Source organism: Mesocricetus auratus, unplaced genomic scaffold (assembly GCF_017639785.1).
Source record: "Mesocricetus auratus isolate SY011 unplaced genomic scaffold, BCM_Maur_2.0 Super-Scaffold_100676, whole genome shotgun sequence".
NCBI lineage: Eukaryota > Metazoa > Chordata > Mammalia > Rodentia > Cricetidae > Mesocricetus > Mesocricetus auratus.
Window position 1 is genome coordinate 7,955,553 of NW_024429266.1, and position 15,446 is coordinate 7,970,998.

The window sequence follows — 15,446 nt, forward strand, 5'->3', positions numbered from 1 at the left end:
GTGTTTTATCACAGAAATAGAAAGCAAACTAGGACCCTGGCTGTCGGGTGTTTTTGCGTGTTCTCTGGCTTGCTTGCTTTTTAAAGATTTGGGCACGATTTTCAGGCTAGCAAGGAGCTGCTCTGCCTGTGACGTGTGGCAGAGGTTCACAGTGCTCCCTGCAGAGCCGCAGGAACATGCAATGCACAAGCAGAACAGAAAAGTGAGATTGTCCCATAATGTCAAGGGCTGTGTGTTTTAACCCACGCTTTGCCAGTGTTTGGTGTAATTGTAGAAAGATCTTCGGGTTCTCCATCTGTAAAGAGAAAGGAGAATAAAATATGGTTCTTTTTTCTTTTCATTTATCTATTTATTTATTTATTTTGTTTTTCGAGACAGGGTTTCTCTGTATTGTTTTGGAGACTGTCCTGGAACTCGCTCTGTAGACCAGGCTGGCCTCGAACTCACAGAGATCCGCCTGCCTCTGCCTCCTGAGTGCTGAGATTAAAGGAGTGCGCCACTAACACCCGGCTGAGAATAAAATATGGTTCTTATTAAGGATTCAAGATGACTTGTTAAATTGCTCCAATTAAATTTACTAAAATAGTCAACACGTGTTGGCATCATTCTCTTTGGGCATGTTTGGAGCCATTGTTTTTCTCTGGGGTACTTGTATGGACGATGACGTTGTGGGTGGAGTCTCAGCCTCTGGCAGGTCAGAAGACTGATATGGGTTGCCTCCTGGACATCAGAGAACAAAGTACACAGCTGTTTTGTAATCTGTCTGTCTGTCTGTCTCTCTCTCTCTCTATCTATCTATCTTTCTGTATTCTATCTTGTATCTGTCTATGGGTGTTTTGCCTCTGTGTGTGTGTGTGTGATGTTCATGAAGTACCCATGAAGGCCAGAAGAGGGCATCAGACCCCTGGAAACTGGAGTGGTGCTAGGTTGCGAGCCTCCCTGCGGGTGCTGGCACCTGAACTCAGATCCTATGCAAGAGTACCAAGTGATCTTCACCCCTGAGGCATCTCTTCAGCTCCCAAAACCATAGTTTAAAGGGAGGAAAGATAGGAGAGAAAGAGGATGGAGCAGAAGAGAGAGGAGAGAGGGAGGGGGGGAGGAAGGAAGGGAAAGAGTGGGGGAAGGAAAGGAGGGAGGAAGAAAGGAAGGGAGATGTGGGTGTAGGGATAAATGAGGAAGGAAGGGAGAAAGATTTTCATGTTATAAAGAATGAGATTGTACCATGTAAAACTGGTCCCAAACATCTGATCCCGGTCCTGAGCTGAGTACTGGTAGCCTATGCGTGCAGTCTTCATACTTGTGTGGCTGAGGCAGAAGGATCACAAGTTCAAAGCTAGCCTGGACCATATAGCTAGATCTTATTAAAAAAAACAAACAAGCAATCAGACAAGAAGTTACCTATCTAAAGAGCCATTGAAGTCTGCCCCTGGAAGGCCATGGTGGAAGGATAGGAAACCTCACCATTTAGCTGTTCGAATGTGGGTGCAGCCATGTTCTTTCCACGGTTATCTTCCCTGGATTGTTTCTAAGTTAGCTGGTAGCCTTTTGCAGACATAGTTGGCTTGCTTTTTTAGTACCCACAGCTTTTACTGTGAAGCCCAGAAACTCCCAGCCAGCCTTGGAGGTAGCTGAGAACCCTGGAACTGTGAGTAAATGGTGTCTCCAAGAAGATGGGGCCTCATGGGGGTAACCGAAACTTTGGGATAGAAAGTAGAAACTCCATGTCTGTCACAGTTCAAGAAAACCAAACACCATGGGCCAACATTACTGTTGTTTTACTTTTACATTTTTTTTTTACCGTGTAAGAAGGGGCCCAAACACTCCTGCTGACAGTGTGCATGGTCTCAAATAGCAGCTTGATGAAGGCCAAGTCACACAAGCTGATGCTGGCACAATTAAGCTCCCCACTGCCAGCGGCATGTCAAGTCTGACACCGTCCCCCTCTCAGAGACTCCGGGGTAAATTGCAGATGCTGTGGTGCCCTGTTACATTTAATAGGTGGGATGGCCGGAGAGAAAATCAGAAACCACGGCCGATGTGCTGTTTATTTCTCAGTCATTTTATGTTAAATTGCTGTGACTTGAATGTCAGCAGTGTTGGGATGTGGTAGTGAAACTGAATCTATATCCAGTGTGCCAAGACAAATTTCAGAAAACCCCAAAACACAATTGTCTTGGTTTCTTGCTGGCTCTGCCTGTGCACACACAAATAGGAGCTGATTTATTGCTCTCCAACCGTTGGGTGGGTTGATTGTCTTGTTGCATTCTGGGGGCTGTCTAATAAACTCCCAAACTGCTTCCCCACACACCAAGGATGTCAGGAATGAGGGACCATTATACTCATTAAGCATGTTACAAGTCCATGTCAATCGCTGCTAAGCTGCAGGGTGGTGGAGTCTGTCACGGGAAAGGAGGTGAGAACTCTCTTCTGCTCGTTGGGAGGTTGCAGCAGAGCAGTGCAGAGATGCTGCTAGGGTTGGGGCAGTGGGCACATGTGGTGGAAGTCTGAACAATAGTGGACAATACCAGAGTTAGGGACATCCTTCTTACTGGGGTAGCTGCCATGCTCAGCTTCCCCCTAACCAGCGCACACAGGAGTGGGTATCTCCTGTGAGTGCAAGTGAAGATGTGGATCCTGGCAGCAAACTTTCTCAGGCCGGTCTTTAGTGAAGGGGAACCAGTTTCTGCATGTTCTTCTCCCAAGGGCCCATCAAGTGGCAGCATTGGTACTGGGTGATGTTCACAGCATGCACTCTGTGAGGCTCTTCTCACAAAAGGTAGAAAGTGCACAACCAAAGTACATTTGATGGAAAGAACCACCTCACCTGGATGTCAACTAAAAGTCATTTCACTCTTAATTTCTGTATCTCTGAAGTGCGATGATCTTTCTTCAGAGAATGCAATATGATCAGTTCCTTCTTTTTTTGGGAAGGAGGCAGTGGGATGGGCATACTGTATTCATCCCTAGCTAGTTCATGAATTGAGGAGCCGGATGGGAAGCCTGGCCAAAAGCAAAGTGATCAGACCATCATAGTCTATGGCAGAAGTTTTCAAAGGTGGCTGTGAGAAGAAGTCCATGCCATTCAATCAATATCTCTAGGATGCTGACAGAGCCTTCCGGTTGAGTGGATATTCTTTTAACAGTGGGATTCAGGGCTCAAAAAACAATGTGGAGTCCATAAAAGTGAGAATGGTGTGAAGGGCCACCACGTTTCTGTAAGGACATGGATTCGTCTGGCAGCACAGGTTGGTACTTCTAGTTCCTTCCCAAACTCTTCTGGAGTGCTAGGAAATTCTTCACACATCAGTGGGGATGGGAACGTGGCTCAGAAGAAAAAGCACTTGTCATGTGAATGTGAGGATTGGAGTTGGTCCTCAGCAATCATGTAAATGACTGATAGGCATGCTTGTGATCTCATCGCCTGGTAGGCAGAGTCAGAGGATCCCTGATGCAAGCTGGGTAGACCAGCTGAAGCCAGAAGCCCTGGGTTCAATGAGAAACTCTGCCTCAGTTTATAAGGCGGAGAATTGTAGAAGAAGACACACAAGGTCATCTTCCGGCATCCACATGTATGTACACACATGTGCAGACATATGGAAATATCCATATGTGCAAGTATATACCACACACACACACACACACACACACACACACACACACACACACACACAGCAAACAAAAGTCTTATATATTCAGCCTGTGACTCCCTTGATCCACAGAAAGGTCCTTTCCAAGCTCATGGAGTGTTTGAAACCCCTAAGGGATTTGATGCCCCTAAGCCCTCTCTCCTCTAGGCTAAGCATTGCCAGCTTCCCTCAGTAGTTCCCCATCCTGATCATGTGTTAGAAATTTCCAAGGATTCTGATCCACCTCACAAGCCTTTGGGAAACTCAGACACCCAGTCACTGGTGCCTTCAAAGTCCTCAAGACAAATGGTGGACAGCTTAGAGGGGGTATTTTGTTGTTTTGAAGATCTTGTATTGTTGTAATCTCCCATTTCCTTTGTATTTTTAAAATATGTGTAATGCCTGACCAAAAGCTTAGGTATCCCTTTGTGCATCTGTTTTTATTTGTGACCTTTCCCTGTCCTCTGTCCTTTATGCCAGTGGTTCTCAAAATATAAGGTACAAAAATCACCCAAGAAACATACCTTAGTCTTTGAGAACTGTAGATAGTGGACTGACAGCCCATCACTGTAATCCGATCATGCAGTACTCCCCACTTAGGGAGCAGATCCTCACCCACACTGCAGAAAAGGATTTCAAGATGAGTCAAATGCAGTGAAGTAAGCAAGTTTACTAAGGCAAGATAAGGGATCGTACACACCTCAGAATCAAGGACGGATATTTAGAGAGAGGGAGACGTAAGAAAAGGCCAAGATATGTGTGCTGGCTTCTCGAAAGACTCACTCTTAGCTGTCACTACAATGAGTGTATAATTTTAAGTCACATCACTCAAAGAGTGTAATTTTCAACAAAATTCAAAGATTACATGGTTTAAAAGTTAACTAAAAATATATGAGCTAGTTTATGCATTTATCTTATCTTAAAGAATTTCCTTTGGCAGATGAAACTGTAAACTAGTTTTACGAGGTGTGTTGTTTAAATTTAATGAGAGGGGAATGTTTGACAGTTAAGCTTGAGGCCACAAACATTCTGGCCTAAGAAAGAGATGGTCTTTTAAACATCTGTGTTAGAGATGCCTTTGCGGGCAATTTCAGTTTTATCAGTTGTGCACAAGTTTTTCAACTCCCAGCCAACAGGAAACACAAAGTAGTTCCCAGGGTGAGGGATTTCTTTCCCTTCCCATGTTTTCCTAACTTCTTCCTGCCCTGAGAGTCTCACCTCTCCTCTTGTCAGAAGGAACCTGTATTTGGAAGCTTCTTATGGCTTTTAGGAGGGAGTCCATCTTGGATTTGAAGTGCAGATAATTTATGACTACTTCACAAAGTCCCTACCCCCAGACCACTAGCAATCCTTTGCAAACTCACACAATCTATGCTTCACTTTGAGCCACTGACCTTTCTTGCTCATCTTGGAAGTTCCTCAAGGACAAAGACCACTAATGGGTTCCACTTAGGTAACTGCTACTGTTGGACACCAGGAGTTTCTCCTAGTCCTCAATGATCTTCTTGTTTAGCAACAGTGGCTTGACCATCTGGGAATCAGTCAGAGTGGCCCTAGGTCAAATCGTGGGGGTTTCTCACAACTGTTGTGTAATAACCTCACCATAATGACTGCCATTTATCTCAGGTCTCAAGTGAGCTCAATGCTGTGGGCCCAGAACCTCATTTTGAGAACGCGTGTTTTAACAAATACAGCAAATGCCTGTAGATCCTTGTCCAAAGAGCTTGACAGGTCATATGTCTTTCCTTGTCAATTTTGTGGTGTGACCAGATGGATGACTGGATGACTAAACTCTAGACCAGTGGTTCTCAACCTTTCTAATGCTTGCAACCCTTTAATATGGTTCCTCAAGCTGTGGTGACCCCCAACCACAGCTGCTTCATAATGTCATTTTCTACTGTGGTGAATTGTAATACAAATATCTGTGTTTTCAGACGGTCTTAGGTCACCCTGTGAAAGGGTCATTTAACCCCCAAAGGGCTTGCCACCCACAGGTTGAGAACCACTGCACTAGAACCACTGACCCAAAGCTTTACCTGGCTTAAGGGCTGAGCTCTGGATAATCTAAGGTATTTCTTATAGACTCTGCTTCCTTGTTCTTTGCCAGAACACACATGTAAGACATCTCTCCACTTCTGTTTCTTTGTATTTTTTTGTTTAGTTTTGTCTTCCTATGCATTCCTGGCTAGTTTAGAATAGTTGACATATAGCCTAGGCTGTAGGCTGCCTTCACACCCATGAGTCTTCCCACCTCAGCTTCTAAAATGCTGAGATTAAGTTTATGTGCTATTATACCTGCCTGGTTTTTTGTTTTTTGTTTTTGCGACCTCATTTGAGCATTATGGCGGAGGGTGGGACGATGGAATTCTCCTGTCAACCTTCAGGGTGGTCAGGACTTTCAGTAAAACCAAGGGAAGATGGTGGGAATTGTGAAGATTCTGGTGATGAGCTCCTCCCCATGAAGGGGACAGGACTTAGAACACACAGAGCCCTTTCTCCAGTGCCCGGGGCATGCTGTTGTTTTGTTCCTTCTCTTTGCCTCTAATGAATTCTGTCAGGCAGCAAGAGCTTCCCTCCCAGGCACATTCACAAAGGCCTGATGGCCGCTTGGCAGCTTTGCAAGGGACCTGGGCAGAGACTGGAGCAAGATCCAGGGCTCCAACTTCCCTTCTTCTTGCTCATGTCACCCTGGCAGCACCAGGAAAGCCGGACCACATCCTTGCTGCGTTCAGCCAAGCTCGGCTTGATTTGGTATTAGAACTGAGATCCCCATCGAGATTTTCCCTGTCCTGAGATCTTGTTCTGTGTGATTGTATCAGGGATAGATATGCAATGTAGAGCATCTCTTTTCAAAGGAAAACCAGAGGGTCTCTTGGGCAAACAGAAAAAAAGAGGGGAGGCAGAAAATTCTGGAACGGCTGGGGATATAGCTCAGTTGTGGAACAACGGTATAACTTACATGAGGCCCTGGATTCAATCCCTAGTATCACCATGAAGGAAGCACCAGGAATGAATGAAGGAAGGAAACAAGGAAGGAAGGACACAGGAAGGAAGGACACAGGAAGGAAGGAAGGATGGAAGGAAGGAAGGAAGGAAGAATGAAGGAAGGCAGGCAGGCAAGGAGGGAGGAGGGAAGGAAGAAAGGAAAGAAGGAAGGAAAAGAGGAAGGAAGGAAAGTTGGTCATAGCATGTACAACGTTCTGCTTTGCTTCGTAGTTTCTCTGTCTCTCTCACTGTCTCTCTTTTTCTCTCTGGCATCTGTGTGTGTGAGCTATTTTATACTGGGCTTCTTTGGAGCCGTGTTATTTCTACACTGAAAGACCCTCACAGGTACCCATGGTCCTGCTTTTTACTGTAGATGTTCAGCCCACCTGTTGCTAGGGTCTCCCTGGCCCCAGCTGCCAGCGATGTCCCACCAAGACAGCATATGCATCCCATAAATCTGTTGCTCCATCCCAAGATAGGGTAAATTCCGCAGTGGCCTACACTCGGTCCCTAGAGTGGGCTGGAGGTGTGCTCCCACTCAGGGTTCCCCTGATTGCACAGTGGCACTGCCAGTGAGAGATGGGGCAGTTGCCACCAGGAAATGACTTGGGTCGTGCTCCTGACCCCAGTTCTAGCTGTAGAGGCTAACAGTGGCCATGGGGTTGTCTAAGAACGTAAGAATGAGCATGGCGCCACCAGAGAGCAAAGGGTAGAGGGAGAGACTCCTGGGAGGAAAAATCGGTGCAGGAACTGAGGTTCCGAGCCTCATACCCCCCTGTCATGTAGGACTTTACTTACAAAACATGAATTAAAGAGTTATTAAGGGTTCCAAGATGCCACCGTGGAGCATTCAGCCGGAGTGTGGCGCCTTTCTGAGCATGGGGCCCACGTGTGTGTGCTCTGGTCACTAGTCAAGAAGTCAGCTCTGGGCTGTGAAGAAGGAAATGACAGCAAAAAACGGCTCAAGGTGCTCACGTACAGAGAATACAACTTATATAATAAATTAGTGTGTGATTAAATACTACACTTAGCACTCTGTATAGTTACTTTGCAAGTTATTGAGCAGTTAAATCCCCGTCCTCCAGCTCTCCCACTCCCCAAATTTGATTTAGCAAGCTGAGGGGAAACCTCTCAACACTTGACACATGCAGTCTTCCCGGCTCATGCTTTTCTCTGAGGGCAAGGCACATGGGAAGCCAACAGGGCCAGCGCTGGCACGAAAGCCAGAGGTTTGAAGGAAAATCAGTGTGCTGGAGTTGAAAAAGTGGGTCAGAAATGGAGAGGAGGAGGCCAGGCTGTCAGTGTGGGTAAGCCGGCCATGGCCCAGCAAGAGTACCTGGCCACCTGGAGAGAGAATGGAAACCCGGATTGGAATAACAGAGGGTTAGAGCAAGAACCCATCCCAGAGGGGGGAAGTGAGTTCCTGGAGGAGGCAGAGGAAACAGCTCCCTCCTCCAAGGCTCCCAGGGCGGATCCGTGCTGCACAAGCCATTAAACCCCTGCCCTGCTGCTCTGGCACCTGAGCCGAAGGAGGGAGCTTGCCTTGTTCTGGTTCTGGTTGGTGCTAACCCTGACCCATTACAATCCAAGAAATTTCCCCCAAATGAGAGGACATTTGGCATGCTGCTCAAGTCCCTCATCCAGGTCAGGGGCCTTGTGACCAGTAAGCAAATGAGAGCAGAGGACAGCTGGGACCCTTTGGTGGGGGTTCTTGGGTTGGCAGCTTTTAACTGACTTCTTTTGTCACATCCTCCTCCAGGCCTGGTTGCTTCCCTTGGCTCCAAAACCTGAGCCGAGACACTGATGCTGGCTGCTCAGCTATCTTTCCTCCTTGCACATTAACTGCTTTTATTTACAAAACAGGAACCTAAATGCAGGTTGGTATTATCAGCCAGTTGAAATACAAGCTGTCTAAATGGTTCCTCAAGCCAGAAGAAAGGACTGTTTGCCTGGGACCGAGGGAGTATAGCTGAGGGAAATGCACTTAGCCATCAAGCTGCTGTTGTAAATATTTGCCGACACTCCTTCAGGGCTCGAAAGCCTGGGACAGCATCATTTGGAGATTTGCTTAGAAGAAGTAGAAACAAAATTGACCTCACGGTCTGAGGCAGCCATAAAAAGGAAATGCGTGTGTACGGGCGAAAGACCAGAAAGGGGGGGGGATTGCTCAAAGTTTAATAAACACAAAAGAGAATAAAAATAAATCTGGGAAGCGCTTATTTACAAACTTGATGAAGGAGGAGATTGTGGCAGATGGGTGTGAAAGATGGCTCCACACGAAGAAAAGGGGGCGGGGAGAAAGGAAGATGTTTACACTGGCTAATGACAGGAAACACACACAACTGGTCCTGCTCTTCCAGGATGTGCTTTTAAAGGATGCTTGAAGCCTCTGCTGTCTAACGCCGAGGATAAGTGAAGATGGATGTGGCCATGCCTCCTGTGTAAGGCTCTGGCCAAGAGGGTGTGGAAAGCCAGGGTCTGCCTGCCTGGCCTGCTCTGCCAGGGCGAAGGAGCTGCTTTTGACTGTGCCGCTCAGCACAGGATTAGGAGGCATGATTGCTGGGATGGGTATTTTCCAAGCAAAGAAAAGTGGATGTGGTCTCAGCAGAGCTGCCTTATAGGATTGCTATACTAGTGGACCCCAAAGACTGTTCTGTTGGGCTGAAGGCTTTTCCCGCCATCTCCTCCACAGAGGGCCATCACAGTGTCTGAACCAATACCTTCATTTCTCCAAAACCTGCTTGTTTTGGATTTGCGGGGCTGTTTGTTTGTTTCTTAGAGTTCTGGTTTGCCAGGTACAAACAAAGCCTGGATTCATGGGGCAGCTGACTTGGGATTCAGGAGACTGAATTTGCAGTCTCAAGGGTAGGTGAAGAGATAAGAAAAGGCACCCATGAGGAAAAACTGAAGACCTAAAGATGAGGGGCTTGGGCTTGTTTCCAGCTACCCTCACTCCAGTATAATTGTCACAGATTCATGGGAGCTATTTATATCTGCTTTAAAATCGGCAAGATGGTTTGTTTAATAAGTTAGTGTTGCCAATAGCTTGGTACCTTGACTCCTTCGGGATTCCCATTGGTGATCAGCTGTGCAAAATAGATATTTGTGGCACTCCGTGCATTCAGAACCTTGTCCCTGTCCAGGTGGGAGGGGGGAAGAGGTTCCTTGCAAATGGCCTCTACTTTCCAGATCTTTAAAATTTCCCAGGGAGGAAGCAAAATAAACACAATGCAGAAACCGTCAACACATTTAGAGAAAAACATCATAACCATGAATTATTACGTTCTAACAACACCTAACAACACCTTGTGAATGTACAAAGGGCAGAAAGAAGTAGAGCTTCCAGAATAGATGGAATATTTTGGAATGAGGAAGGTAAACTTACAGGAAAATTTTGCAAGGTTACAGAAATATACTCAAAGCCAGTGGTCTGTTGTTGCTCAGTGCATATGGGGGGGGGGGGGCGAAATCAGAGAGGCAGGGCAACTTGCTCAGGTCTTAGGGTAACCTCACTTTCATACTCAAAAGCAATGGCACTTGCTAGAAAACATCAGCAAAATTCTAAGCAATGCACGGTCTTGAAATTTTTGTACACTATCGATCACAAATGCTGTCTTCCACAAGGCTCCAAACTAATGGAATTGGTGCTTCCTTCTTCTTTCAGAGCTAGGGTCACCTTCCACCTACCTGCAGATCATGTTACCTACCCCCAAGAATTTGAGACCAGGTGTGGATAGTTTGAGGGTCTATTTTTGTTTTTCAGATTTCCTTATCATAACTTGGTCATATGCGTGAAAACCCAGACTTTCAGAGTAAAAATTACGACTCAGTCCATGAGGCTGAATAAGAGTGGAGTATTTGGAGCCAAACTTTCAAGGAAAAAAAACACACGGGCAGAAGCTTGCCATTTAGGAGCTATTTTCTTGGCATATCTGATTAAAGTGTATGCAAGCCCGGCAGCTCTCTCCAGCCATCAACTGTCATGAACCTGTTCCAATTCATAACCGTCTAGGGTTTTCCACTGGCCTGTCAGCCTTCGAAAGACAGGGTTAACTGCTTGCTTTCAGACGTGGTTGGAAATGGTTTGTTAATCGTTCTTAATCTGCTTCTCCTGGAACTAAGCACACATGTTGCTTTTCGTTTGGTTCCTGGTTAAATTGTTAATGGTATTAAATTGGCCATTGGAAATGAAATTCTGTAGACATTTCCCATATGGCTCCTTGAGACTATCTCACACTGTGGTCTTTCTTGAGAGCATGGTGGGTTTAATCTTTCTCAACCATTGCCCTAACTTTTTACAGATGCCATCCCGCCCACTTTCTACAGACCCTACTTCAGAATTGTCCGCTTCGATGTCTCGATGATGGAGAAGAACGCTTCTAATTTGGTGAAGGCAGAGTTCAGAGTCTTTCGTTTGCAGAATCCCAAAGCGAGGGTGGCCGAGCAGCGGATCGAACTGTATCAGGTAACCTTTGTTTGGGTTGTATTAGCAGGTGAAATACTTTCTACCATTAGGATTTTCTTCTACACACCTGTGTGATCTGAGTTCCGCTTTTGTCATTAGTCTTACCAAAACAGCTGGTCCTTTACAGCTCAGCAAGGAAGAAACATAGACGTGAGAACCAACACTGCACACCCTCCCTCAGTGCTGTAAGGGCTGGAGCACTCACCTTGGGAGACTTTGGTCCACAGGTCAGGCCTGTCATCTGGAAAGCCAGAATGCACAAGCCAGATCCCTCCTCCCCCAGCAGGGCAGCTGAGCCAGAATCTCCTCCTTTCTCCTTCATCTCCCTCTCATCTTTTCCTCAGCTCCTTCCTCTCTGCCTCTGCCTCCCTCCTCATCTCCTATTTACTATGACCTGTCTCATCTTTCACCTCACTGCTTCCTTTCCCTCTCTGACTAGCGGATCCCTCAGTACATCTAACTCACATGCGCACACACATGCTGTTCTATGCTGTGCCAGTTGCCCTGACGTCTGTCTCCCCTCCCCCCTCGTCAGCAGAGCTGCTGGGCAGCTGTTGGGAACACAGACGAAGAATGGGGCCCCCGAGATTTCAGACACCGACTCTGAGGTGACTCAGGTGAAGTCTGTGGGGCCGAGGCTCCAGTGGCCTAGGAGCCATGAGAAATGCAGACACCCATTCCCCACGCACTCCATTTTAAGGGGCTCCCTGGGTAATCCGTGTGCACGAGGAAGCTGCTCTTTAAAACCTTGCGTCTGGTGAGGAAGACAGATGTGCAAGCTCATGTCACAGTGTTACCATGCCTCGTGAACAGCATGTGCAGGTCTAGAGGACAGAGCCTGGGAAGTCTTAGTGAGGAGCCGGTGCTCAAAGGAGGCTTCCAAAAATGTCTCAAAGTATTTTAAAACAAAGGTGAGGGGTCATTCTGAGCAGAAGCAGCAGTGTGGTGACAGGCATTCCAATTTATTTGGTATTATGTACTTAGTTTTGCAGAGTTGGGGATCAGGCTCAGCGTCTTTTGTGTGCTGGGCAAGCACTCCACACTAAGCTAAACCGTCAGCTCCTAACAACAACATCTCTATGGGCTTATTGCATGCACCCAGGAGAAGGTGTTCCCATTAGGAAGGACCAGGAGAAGGTGGCCCTCCTGCAGAATAGAGGCATAATGTAACAGAGAGACAGAAGGAGATTACTCTGTCTTTTGATATTCTGTTCCCTAGAGGATGGTGTGACGACTCTGAGTCAGCTGAGACTGATTCCTGGAAGATACAATAAGATATATTGGGATTCCTCAGGGCACTGTGCAGAGTGTGTGTGTGTGTGTGTGTGTGTGTGTGTGTGTGTGTGTCCCCATGTTCATACACCCACTAATGCACACCTGTGTGTAAATTTGCACGTGGATCCAGTCATTTCCCTGGCCTGTAGTCCCTTGAAGAGCTTTGTAAAAGGACCTCCCATGCTTGCCTTCTTGGAGACTCTGCTTCTTCCTGGGAAGAGAAAGGGCAATTGCTCCTGGATCCAGGTGCTTTCCAAAAGCTACCCTGATGGCTGAAGCTTGATAGCCTAGAGCTTGGGACCAGGGACATCCCAGTCTCACTTGGGAAGTGGCTTGTTTTAAATGAGCTCATTAGCTGCAGACTAGTGATTCAGGTTTTACAGCACTTCCTCCCCAGAGCCACAGGCTGAGGTACCCCGTTCCTATAAAATAGAGCTTCAGAAGAAACCCCCCCAAAGTGCCACCTCCTCACAGGGAGTTGGTGTGAAGTGATGGCCAGTGATGCTGCCTGGTAGTCTAATGCTAGACCCGCGTGAGTCAGTGAGTGGTGCTGAGATAGAATAAACACAGTGGGTTTAAGAGGAATGTAGATTCTGATCATGGACACCCAGGGCCCTGGCGACATTCATTTTTACAGAGAACAAAGACACATAGATTTGAGCCACCACGAGCTTACCATGAGAGAGCGCCCCCTCCAGTGTACTCCATCAGAACCTTGACAGGAGGAGAACCAAAGTCTCCCTCTCACTTTCTCCGACCTCCTTCCTTCTCTGTTCAACATAGTTTCTACAGGGGCCGGCTCTCACAGGCCTGCTGTCTCACTGCTGAAGGAAAGTCATGGCAAAGCCGTGAAATGGAGGCTCAGCCATGAATCATTTATATCCATTTTAGTTTTCACCTCAAGCTGTAGAAGGAATTGAACTTTCTTATTTGAGGGTGGAGTGGAGAACTGATATTTGTGGAGAAAAATAAGTGAGCTATTTTAGTAGTGAGAACAAGCCATCCCCACCTAGGCGGACGGTCTACATAGTTCATCTGTGCAAGACCCTGAATGTGCACCTCTGAGGCTTTAGGTTGTAAGTGAGGATGGATGTTGAATGGCCTAGACTGGAGAGATCTGGGTTCCTAAGATGTGATGGGAGTGGCTCCTAGCTACTGTAGGGACAACAGTGCAAATGGAATTAATGAAAATGGCCTCATTCTCCCCCACCCGTCCCTTCTGTGTGTGTGTGTGTGTGTGAGAGAGAGAGAGAGAGAGAGAGAGAGAGAGAGAGAGAGAGAGAGAGAGAGAGAGAGAACTTTCAGCTTTCATTTCTCATATTGCCCAAAGGGATATAAAATAAAAAAAGAGGTCAGCCAGAAAACCTGACTGTCTGTTAAATTAGACTTGCAAAATATGCTACTGAAAAAAAAAAGTTATACTGTGCTCCTGTTGTATGGAATTTTACAGCACACAATCCCCTGAAGACTGACCTCACCTCTGGCGCCACGTTGGAGACATACACAGCATAGTAACCATTTCAACCCCCCTCCAAAACAAATAAACAAACAAAACAGCCATGATGCATAAAAATACTCTTTATACAAGGCCATCAGTATCTCAGGGTTTTTCAAAGTGATCAAATGCCATGCCTGCCTCATAAGGAAACTGAATTGTTGTCATTTCCATTAAGTCATGATGCTGCTGGGCGTCAGCTAGCCTCGTGAATAGATGGGACTCAGAAAGTCACACAAACACTGATCCTTCTTGACAGAACTTTAAAAGAAAGTCCCTGATCATGCAGTAGTAACAAATAGTGCTGCCTTTTTCATAATGTAATCCAGGGACAATAGAGCAGTATTGATAATTATTGTTAACACATGCAGTATTCACTGTGTGTTGCATAACAACGTAAGTGCTCTCTCTCTCTCTCTCCTAGTGTATGTGTGTGTGAAAAGAGCCATTCACTCCTTATAAAAACCTTAGAAAAGGTAGGTAATGCCATCTTCTGTGTGTTTAAACAACGACACTGGAGCTTGGCGAACTTTAGTGACTTTGTTGGCCTCCGGGTTATAGAAGGGCCAAGCCTGGATTCCCGCCCAGGCTGCCTGGCTCCAGGAGCCATATTCTCGACCTCTGACCCTAATCAGCAGAAAGTGCAAGGCTATGGGGTTGGGACCATGTGTGCTGAAGGCAGAGCTTTGCCCCTTGGGGATCCCAAGGAAGCCCCGTGGCGGGAACTACTTGCAAGTTGGTGCAATACAAATACAAGCACCTTACTTGGCGGAGATTGCTCAGGTGGTGCGAGGCTCGTGCATGGAAACCTTGCATGCGTTCTGTCTCCCCAGCAACTACCATTGTAGTCTCCCAAGCATCCTCTGGAACGCTTGCAGAACAATATCTTTACTTTACAGATGGTTCCTACACGCTATAAACAAAAGGTTGGGCACTGTAGTCCCTGTTGCACAGAGTCTGGTTCCTGGTTGCTCCCCCCCCCCCCGAGTTTGCCTCAGGCCTTCCTTTTCTACACTGTCTGCTCATGTGCCCTTTGGAGAGGAGAAGAGGAGACACTTCAGTCCACCCTGAGTTTGCGTTTGCTTCCTACCTTTTCCCCTATTAGCTTTTGGGCCCTGCAGATGCCTCTTGTCTTTGAGTCCATACTTCGTGGACTGGAAGGAACGGTTTTCTTGACTGAGTTTCCCGAGGTGATGGGCCTTCCAAGTGTGGCAAATCAGAAGCAGAGGTGGACCACTGTCTGGATTTTACTGGCCACCTTGGGGGGTGTATTTCTTCTATAACTAGCACGTGATTGGAAAATCACTGCCATGCTGTCCATTATCTCTGGTTGGACTTGGTCTGACCTGTTTCCTGTTGTGAGTAGAGCAGAGCAGGTTAATGGAGTTGGCCATCATTTATGTCATTTTGTGGCTTGTGTCTATGAATAACTCTCTAAGGACAATGACTGGGCTGGGAGCTGTGGTGTGTCTTATTTGTCTTTTTGAAGAATTACTAGGAAGAAATCAAATCAATGGGGACACTCATTTACCTCATCCCCTAACCCCTCACTACTTCTTCCTGACCCACCATCAGACATAGACATTTTCTATTTTGGATT

The 15,446-nt window shown here is 46.7% G+C and overlaps 1 protein-coding gene across 2 annotated transcripts in view; it reads left to right on the top strand.

Annotated features, from left to right (window-relative positions):
* Positions 1 to 15,446, top strand: part of Tgfb2 (transforming growth factor beta 2) — an 82,842-nt gene that overhangs the window by 46,164 nt on the left and 21,232 nt on the right. For both annotated transcript variants that reach the window (XM_005082438.4, XM_005082439.4), the window contains one exon: positions 10,913 to 11,076. In XM_005082438.4, the coding sequence (XP_005082495.1) occupies positions 10,913 to 11,076 (164 nt within the window). The remainder of the gene's footprint in view (positions 1 to 10,912; positions 11,077 to 15,446) is intronic.